Raw genomic sequence first — 10,427 nt, 5'->3', positions numbered from 1 at the left:
TAACTCCACAGGTGAAAGAAGGTGAGTCAATGAAATTGATCAATGGGAAAGCAATAGCGTGAAATAATAACGTAGGTGTATATCTATGTGTCTATATGGTTTTGAATTGGGTTCATTGTCAAATGTTATTCTAATATTAAAGTTTTTGGTTATTCAAAATCAATCCCAGATATGGCGAAGATATTGTTGAAGAATTGGCATTGTTTTGAGGATTCTTTTGGGCATTTCTGAATTGGTGCCCCCAAATTATATCCTGTTACACCAAAGCAACCAAACAAAAACACTCTAACAACTGAGTTAGTCTGAAGCCTATATATGCAGAGATTTAGTGATGGTTTTGATTGTTTTAGACAGCCGTTTTATTCTTGTTTTTCCAAGTTTAGCATATGTCTGTAAAGCCGGGAAATGCTTTTCTTCTTTCTTATAGAGCTCAGATACTGTATTATGGGCAAAGCCCTGCTATAAAAGAGAACAACCTAGGGCTCATAACCAGTATAAATAAAACAGCAGATGTTTCAGTGCCTCGATCACAGCAGGGGTCAAGAGAGAATCTGAAATTTGCCCACTTGATCTCCAAATCCCAACACCAGCACAACATAGCCTAGGAAAAAAAAAAGACAAAACAATTCCAGCGCACTGACATCCTGAGCATATTCAAACCACTCGCTCCATTGGTTATGGTGATTGTGCGGCGATAGCCGAGGAACACAGCCATCTTTGGACTCATATCACAAAGCCCCAAAGTCATCTCCGGTTTGTGCAAATGCAATAACCCATAAAACGCACTTCTCTGCTTCCACTGGCCTGTCCCCTGGATCCTTGGGCAATATATTCCCTTTTAATTGCCGTGCTTTATAGCTGGACTGCATCTGCCTCGAGGTCAGTGGTGTAAAACGGTCTTTAGTTCAGCGATGGGCCAATGTGAAAAAATCAAATCAAATCTGACCCAAGATCTGCATGTAGTATAATACCAAACTTCGACGTCAGCTTTTTAGTTCCCTTTTTAAGTGCCTGGGATGAGCACTTGTTTGGAGTCTGAAGGGAAGCAGTGCGTATAGGATCCACACTGATGCGCTCACTGCGGTAGGACGGTGAGGATGTTTGTGATTGTCCACCTCTGATTGGTGCAGGCCTGGAGGGACAGCTGGACCCTGAACTCAGACTGTTGGCTCTCTACCAGCTCCACACAGTTGAGGGACTCGGTGTTCTGGATGGAGCCGCCCTGAAGAAGAAAAGAGTCAAGTTTAAGTTTAATCGCATTAGATAGAAACAGGAAATCATCAGGAAAAGTAGCACTGGGCTCTTCCACAAACCCGAATAAGCGGGGAGTTTGTTCATTTCATCCTTTGGGGATTTTAGATTAAACCGGGTAAAGCAGCATAATATACAGGAAATGTAACTTTTGTCAATATACGTTCATATTGACCCATTGTTGTTTTGCTAACCTCAGAATATACATCAACGAGGCAGAACCGAATGAGGTAACATGCAGCACTGAGGATTACATCAATTATTTAGACCCTCGCAGCCCATTGGCAAAGGCTGCTGACTCCACTGTTATGGTGGGCATTAGGGTTCAACAGGGTGAATATATACAGAACTGTACAGGTCACAGGAGGACTTTCATTTCTATTTATTTTTTTTTTTTTTGCGTGTTCATGGCAACATTTATGCAATCATGAAAGAGACAATATTCAAATGAAATTCAGAGGTGTAATCAATCAATCAGTAGGGTAGGGTGCTATTTCCGCTTACGTTGCATTTATTTGGAGCCAAGGATAAACACTTGTGCAATTATCAGCAGTGAGAATAGTTCCTTTGTGCCTTTGTCTCCTTGTCTTTGGATCTTGGTGTGTGTGCCTTTGAGATTCAGCAGACTTGAGCTTTATTGACGCCATCACAACAGTCCACTGATGGCAAGTCGATTGTCTGTCTTTGAGTTGTGCGACCTCCTGAGTGACTTCCACAAGTGTACTTAAAGTCCGCTCCCTTGGCCTCCCTCCCCTCACACAGAGAGAGAAGAGAGAGAGAGAGAGAGAGTTTATTGTGGTGCCCGGAGACAAACGTATGGCTCCGGTCCAGATTCGTGTCCCGTGCACTGCAGTAAAGGGTCTGTCATTCTGCGGAGTGCACACTTGGGCCGCACTATCGATTCCCTGCTATTAGGGCCGGAGCACTAGTTAATCAGTCTGTCAGTGAGGCAGCGAGCCGCAGAGCAGTCACACAAAAGCAGCTGCTGGAGGAAGGAAGAGCCCGGCCACACGTTTAGGCAACAAGTCCCCACCAGCGCAATCAATGAGCCCAGTGGAGGATTAAATACTCGCTCCCTGCTGTCAAATATCGCAGTTCTTAGGCAAAGTTAGAGGCTAATTATAAACTCTAAACAATGCAACTCTAGAGGGTAAATTGAATATGTTTGGATCTTACAGGTTACTCAGGCCTACTCAAGTTTATTGCAATAGCTGTAGACTTGCCCAACACACTCTTCTTACACTGTATAATGTAGCTGTTGTAGCATTAAAAATAAACAATATCACTGTTTTATTGTACTTGCATTGAACGTAAAACAGGACACATGCTATGTATTACTTAACTTTTAAACACTGATATGGTGTCTGGTATACATGCTGGTTAGCATCTAAAACGTATGCATGCAAAAGCTGGGCAATGCAATATTGGTGTCAGAGAATGATGTTCCTAAGACTAAGAAGTATGAAAATGTATAAGTGTTATTTATGATTATCTCAGGAATGCCGTTATCAGTTGTAATTTGCTAAGTAAAAGATATGAAGGCTGGGACAGAGAGATAAAGGACTTCAGGGCCAAAAGAAACCGGAAGGAATGCTTAAATCTAACATATAAAGCCACAGCCAATGAAAATCTTAGATTGATTCAATATAAATGAATGACTAGAATTTATGATAGTAGGGACAAAATTCATAAGTTTGATTCGTCCCCCGCCCCCCCTATCTGCTTTAAGTGCAGTAGTAGTGCGTAGTGACTATCTCAGAGATTTGTATTCACACCAGAAGCCTGCCTGCCCCCCTATTGCACGGGAGTTATTGTTTAGTCCTAGTTAGTACTTGGAAGGAAGACCAACTGGGAAGACCTGACTGTACTGTTTTCTTTGTAATTGTAAAATAAAAACAATTCTTAAAAAACAACAACAACACAATATTGGTGTCAAATTAGCCTAAATAAAGCAGAGAGCTTTTAACATTTTCAGCAGCATTTTTGGACATTTTTGATGTAATCTGTGGATGACTTAATTAAGGATTTGGTTTTGTTATTCCTAGAGATATTATTATGCCCACAGGCACAAAGTAAGTAATACCAACCATGCGAACATACTAAATAATGACAAACTGCATAGACTTACAAAAAAAAAAAAAAAAAAAACTCCTACAAACTATATATTGGACGTAAAAACTCACATCTATGAAACCAAGAAAGCCACAGTGTTGTGACTGTAGTATGACTTTCTAGTCATTATTGAAGGCTGTTCCTCAGGGTCACAGCTAGTTCAATATTGTAAAAGATCTGCCCATCAATAATTCACCAATAGTCTGTGCTCTGCTTTAAACACAACGGTCCTCAGTCTCTGCTTCACTTGTTCATAGTCTCTTTTAGCTTTTGTTTCATCGCGTTGCGGTCTTTAAAGACGTCTCCAACTGTTCTCTAAACTTTGTCCAGCACCACATGCAACTTGATATAAAAGTGGAAAAAAGACAAAAGTGTTGTGGCTATCGGCTCTAATTTAAAAGAGGAAGATATGACAGACCAAGCTTGTATCCATAGTAACGCATACGGCGATCAGGTCATGTCACTCGTACAGTGAGCACTTCCATCGTGGGCTCGTTCACTCCTTGTGTAAGTAGATGATTAATTTAGCTTGTTAGAAATCATCTCTAAAATCGCACAGTGTATTGTATGCCCAGTGCTCAAAGTTATCCATCTAACAATTGAGGAATATAATCTTCATTTAAATAAAAATATGTCATCAAGCCGAGCTGCTCTAATTAGATCAGACTAACAACAAGCCAAGCTATTGATACAAATATTGGTAATGTAGTCAATCATCTCGATGAACTGTGAGGAAAGCAACTGACAAATTGGCAAACATAAGACTCCTGCCAAGCGTTCTTGAGACTCTACTCTCCCTGATTTAACTTTTAAACATGCCTCACTCCGGCATCAGCTCTTTGGCCATTCACAAGACTTTGACCTTATCCTTGTTGCAATTGCCTCATGCTCAATAAATCTTGAATTCCCCCGAAACAAACTACTTTTCGCATCTCAATCGACCGCTGCAACTAGTTTTTATCCACAAAGCACCAAAGCACGTCTGTAAAACCCCACGGAAGCGTCTCTTTTGGACTCTTCATGACACAGTTGAAAGTTACATGTCTAAATCCTGGCCAATGCCAAAGCTGTGCCTAATTAAAGCTCAATATTCCGGCAACGCAGTCGCCTTGGCAACACAGGCGGGAGCGCATTGTTCAGGGGATACAGCTGGACAGATGTAGCGGGATCGAGACAGAGGACTATACTGTAGTATATACAGTAGATAAAACAGCGGCATGCTGTGACGAGTTTAGTAAAGTAATTACAATTGAAGATAAGTTATATCATCAAAAAATTAAAATCGACTGTGTGCTGTGCCAGACGTAATATTTAAAGAAGCTGTACCCATTTTTTTCCATTTTCAAATCGTGACAAAGGCACCTTAAGTTTAAATTAATTTTTAAATTAATTTAATTTTTTGACACTTTCCCAACATCCCCATCCTATTGTCTATTGTACAATTTACACCTTTAATGGGGACATAGCCACATTGTAATGTTTACATCTAGAGTACATTGGTTTTTGTTTTTAGCAGCGGTGGAACTTCTGGGCTTATGATTGCTAAAAATATTATACTACGCCGCAGATGCCAACCAGCAATCACTTTTTTCCCCATAAATTTCTGCGAGTACAGTATGCAAAATATAAACTGGAAAGAGAAAAAAAGTAATATAACTCTACTACAACATGAAACAACAGGTAAAACTCCATATACTTGGCTCTATATATCACATACTGAACAGGGATCTGACCAGAAGGCACAAAACATTTTTGGCTTTACAAGAGTCCTATAAATATGTACATATATGGAAGCCACTTTGCAGAATAACATAATAGAGCAATGTAGAACATACATTATACAGTATGTATGTAGAACATTATACAGTAATTATACAGTGCAATGGTCAGTGCTTAATTTGATCCCTCATTCTTTCAGCTTTTCAGGGTAAAGGATCCGGGAACTATATTTTGGAGGTCCAGCAAAGGATTGAGTTGATATAATGGTGTTTAATGTGTGACTGTTCCAGCAACTGTTTTGGCCTGTTCCCCGGATCCATCACATCAATCCAAAACTGAAACTATTAATTTACAAATCAAGCACTGGTTATGGATGGTACAATGGTACATATTGTTTTTTTTAATTATCATTTTATTTGTTACTTGCACCCAACAATGACTAAAAACTAAACATAAAACAGCAACCGTGTGGAAGCTGCCATCTCTGCAATAACAGTTAAGCAATTGCCAAAAGAAGAGCTGTAAGTGGAAAACTCCAAGCATCTGGTTCAAGTCCCAAATGGATAAAATAATGAACAATGTGAACTTTATAATAAGGACAACACCAGACCAATCCTGCTAATAGGGATGGCATGTGATATCAATTCTTTGCTTAATTGGGCTATTTATGGAGCTTTATGAAATACTCTGCTGAGTTTTCTGTTCCACCTGATTGTATTGCTTTTCTATATTCTAAATTATTAATAATCCCCTGAGTCCTCTCCATGTCACAAATTATTATGCTACTTTATATAAGTTTTACTGATCTGAGTCAATTCCACTTCGCGAATGGGATAATGAGCTGGTGACCGCAGTTTCAGCCTCTACAAACCTCTGTCTTACTTTGCATATGGCCTTTAACAGTGACTGATGGGGTAGTAGAGAGCAGTAATTACTTAATAGACATTTGTTTTTTTAGTCCTGAGGCACCTGTGTTTTGTCACACACCAAAGGGCTGAACACCAGCTTCTATTGCAATTTATAGTATTGAGAAAAAGAGGACCTTCCTTGCAATATCAGTGTTATGGGGAGAAATACATCATACATTTAGCAGCATAGAAGAAATGCCCTTGAAGGTCTAACCTAAACTACTGCACATTCTCTCTTCTTTTTACGTCAGATAAAGAATGATAAGCTTTCAACATAAGCTTTCCAAACACTATTCAGAGAGTTAGCCTGACCAAACTCTCCCGCAGTTGATCGGTAAAGCAGCCAGAACTAGCCTCAGACTAGACTCGATGTGCTACTATCTGTGAAGGTTTATACAAAAACTAAAAACCACACTAGAAAGACTTGACAAATCTGTTAGCACATTGTTATTAATACCTTCAGTAACAGATCCATATAAAACAGAAACTCTGATCCACCTGATCAAAAACACTTTGATGCTCTGGGCTCCTCAGAAACTTTGGGGTCATGTTTGATCGTGCTATGCTGTTAGAGGGTCACTCCTAACAGTTGACCAAATATAGTTTTTGTCGTCTGGGAAATATTTCTAAAGTAATCAGAATCAGAATTAGTTTTATTGCGCATGTCAGTTAAAGGATTCACAATCCTTTCATCTGGTGGAAGGGAGATTGCTGCGAAATTCAGATCTTGAAATCATCTTTATCTTGTTACCGTAATTCTGGTTTAATAAGACACAAAACACTTAATATTGTACACAATTTACCACCAGGCTTTGGACAGGAACAATAGGTAAAAAATAAGCTTTTGTATGCAGTAGTGTGTACCTGAGTGAAAGTCCATGTCAGCTTCATGTGCTTGTTGGCTGCATAACGACATTCGAGGAGGCGTGGCCTGTTGTTGACGTCCACCAAACACTTGTTGTCATCGTCATCGATGGTGGGACTGAGCACCCCGAGGTGCAGCTGCTGGGAGCTGCTGTAATACACGTTCTGCAAGGGAGACACATGATGTAAAGCAGTGGTTCAACAGAACCAAGTGAGGAAATATTGCATTGTGATATTTCATACAATAAGTTGAAATTTATATTCTTATTTGTGTTGCGATTCATGAAAATTGGAGATGTGTCCTGAAGCTACACCAGTAGAGAACAACTATTGTAAAGCACACGGACACATTCAGAGCACTCTGAAAGGTGAGAGAAAGTTTTACATTCTCACATTAAATAACACAATGCAATAGAGATCAGGTCATACATAAAATAAACATTAACTGTCATGTTTATGTCAAACACAAAACAATATAAAAGGCAAGGCAAGCTGTGGAACATCTCTTAACTGCACACTCTAGTATCAGAATATCTTAGGTGGTTTACGATTATACCAACTTGGAATTGGTTGCAGTATGGCAATAAAGTCATAGCATAAAACAAGATAAATAAGATAAATCTATTTTGTACCAATAAGTGCCTTTCCTTTGAATGTTGCAGAATCTTGATGATACTATATTTTGGTAAGTCTTTTGGCAAGTCTTTTCTATTGAGCGCATACAGTTTTTGCATCTGACTAGTGACCAAAATAGGCCAATTTCAACTTCCTCTGTCCCCTTCTTTGCACGGGTACTTGATAAAATGCAGTCGTGCAGAGATGCCACGCAGCAGTCGCTAAGCAGAGCCTCAGTCATTATCTAGTTAAGGTGTAGCCTACTTTCCAATGTTTGTGTTCAATTTCCCCCCCTTCTACAAAATATGCAGGGTGATTTCAGTGCTGTGGAATAAACAAACCAAATAAACTCTTCCATGCAGTATATAAAGAGAAAACTTGGTTGAAAAAAAGTGTAGCCATTGAGCAATAACTTCATAAATACGTAATAGAATAAAATAAAGAGAGTAGAAGTTTGACCTTGTCCATCCTTAATGCACACTCTAAAACATTCAAGTCAATCATGGTACACAAGATTTCCTGTTTTGTACATTTGAGCAAAAGGTATACACTAGTAAAGCTATAATCCCAGACCTCTGTTGCAGGTGAAGAGAAACATTTGAACAATGTGGTTCAAATCAGCATTTCAAACGGAGATGCAAATGTTGTCCCAGTTTAGAGGTTTGCTGCAACACACCTTCAGTCACAAATGAAAACCACAACGAGGCAAGGGAAGCTCCGACCGCAGGATCACACGCACCATCACAGAGTACACAGCACAAGATATGAACAATAAACACACTACAAGACAACTAGACACTGCCCGAGCAATCTGCCAAGCTCTGAGCGCTTCCAATTTTTCCAGTCTAGTAGTCTACACCTACCATAAAATTACAGTTTGACTTTTACCACCAGACTGCAGAAATAAAAGGAACAGTTCTATGCTTGCAGGTGAATAGAGGCCAAAAACACAGACGGCTGAATAAAAATAAAAGCCCAACTGGCTCGAGCCGGGCACTGATTCATGACAGAATAAATAAATTGATAACTATTACTTTTTGTCCCACTCACTGAAACATCTCACCATGATAAAGTGTCCTAAACTGCTCTGAACCTCTTGGCTTTGGCGCTAATAAGAGTGATTAACATTGTGTGTGTGTTGATAGATTGATGCGCTGCTCGAGACTCGGGCTTGAGTGCTGGATCACCTCTCTCGTCGCGCAGCTCTAATGGGGGGATTAATGTGTTGAAGATAGCGATCTCCTCCGACGCACGTACACACAACAGGCGTGCGAGCATCAGTTAATGAGCAACTTCAACGCATGACATTTTGATTGGAGCCAAATCTTCACGGCTTTGTGTTAAGATTATGGTTGGCTTGTTGTAGAGCTGATCTGCTGTGTGATACGCGCGCGGGACGCCTCAGCAGTTGGAGCATGAAAGGTGAGGCAGTTCGATGGAAGGCGGGACACTTGTTCACAAATGGGAGTGTGGAATTGATATGAAAGCCCAGTGATAATGGTCACAGTAGTTAAATAATGATGTCTGGATTGTCTAAATGTGTCAGCAGTTTTCAAACATGGTGCTTTTTTAGAGTGACTATACAGAGTTTAAAAATGTTAAAATTAAGTATTTTCCTCCCCCTAAAAGGTTCCAGCCATGTCCTAATGTGTAGAATGAGCCTGGACTTATTCATCACAAATGCCTCTACAATCCTGCACAGTCACTTAAAAAGATGTTAATTCTGGTCCGACATGCACAAGATTAATATAGAAGGTGCAGTTACAAGTATGACCTGCGGTGGCAGTAGTGAGTATAAAATGGCTAACTTGCATCTAGCCCCTTTAAGTCATGTGTGCATTTTTTCCTCTAGTTTTATGACGGACAAAGAAAGAGAACTGATTATTTTCTTGTTCCTACTATTACGACAATGCTTTCCTAACTTGGAACTTTGATATTGCAATATAAAACAACCAAACAAAAACAACAAACATCTGCGATTGAGATTAAGAGTCTCTTTTTCAAGGGAATCCTGGCCTGTCCGCAAACACAACATACACTGTTCTGTCCTATAGTTGCATGTACAAGAGAGGATGCTGTGGAGTAGTTACATACAGTCACAGTAAACTGTTGACAAGTGTATTTGTACAAAAGCCAGAGGATGATAAAGAGGCAAAAGGAAGTTTAATCAAACAGTGAGACTCTGTGGGGCGTGGAAGAAAAACTTTTTCCAATACTATTCTCCGCCAAGAAGACAATAGCACATATTGATTGGGTGCGTGGTTAGTACTGTATTAAAGATTTAGAATCTCAGCAGGAGCTTCTTTCCAGACGGAGATAACAGCGGGAAGACTCTAAAATCTTTAGACATTAGCCTGTGTGTTTGTGTGAGGAAGCCAATTACACAACTTTGTAAACTCACCTCTGACATTGATCTGTACTTTTGTCTTTTTCACACTTAGAAGGAAAGATAACAACCAATTTATAACCCCCCCAATACTTTTCCATATCATTACAACACATCGATATCAAAGTCACGAGCAACATTGCAATATAAGTCTTTGCTAAATCATCAGGTAACAAACTTTTCGGCTTATAAACAATAGGATCTTTTGAGAAATGCTCGAAATGTAAGGTTAAGAATGACGGCAATTTGGATTTGTTCTTAGAAGCCGGATTCGCCATCACTGTAATTCTCTGAGGTGGGCATCTCTCACCTCCACAGAAAATCACAATGACACTTGAGACAGGAGAAAATAGGAAAGTTGTCAGCTCATTTTTGGCTTCATTAAAAAGCGCTGGTAATAAAAGAGAGACATTGTCGCAGCTGTCATGGCACTGAAGTCATCTATCCTCTCAATGACTGTGTCTGGAGCCTATTAAAGCCACCACAGTCAGATCTGTGAGGGGTAGTGTAGTGATTGATGTCAGCACAAAATAACACAGACACTTTTGAGTTTTAGAGCCACCAAAACAGAA

The 10,427-nt window shown here is 39.7% G+C and overlaps 1 protein-coding gene across 1 annotated transcript in view; it reads right to left on the bottom strand.

Moving 5' to 3' along the window:
• Positions 1-219: 219 nt before the first annotated feature.
• LOC306971112 (polypeptide N-acetylgalactosaminyltransferase 18-like) overlaps positions 220-10,427 on the bottom strand; it is a 109,746-nt gene continuing 99,538 nt past the window's right edge. The window contains exons 10-11 of the mRNA XM_079567261.1: positions 6,855-7,019; positions 220-1,222 (exon numbers count right to left, since the gene is read on the bottom strand). Of these exons, the coding sequence (XP_079423387.1) occupies positions 1,076-1,222; positions 6,855-7,019 (312 nt within the window). The 3' untranslated portion in view covers positions 220-1,075. The remainder of the gene's footprint in view (positions 1,223-6,854; positions 7,020-10,427) is intronic.

This window comes from Gobius niger, assembly GCF_951799975.1.
Source record: "Gobius niger genome assembly, chromosome: 12".
In the NCBI taxonomy this organism is placed as follows: Eukaryota; Metazoa; Chordata; class Actinopteri; order Gobiiformes; family Gobiidae; genus Gobius; species Gobius niger.
This window is presented reverse-complemented; position numbering and strand designations above follow the sequence as displayed.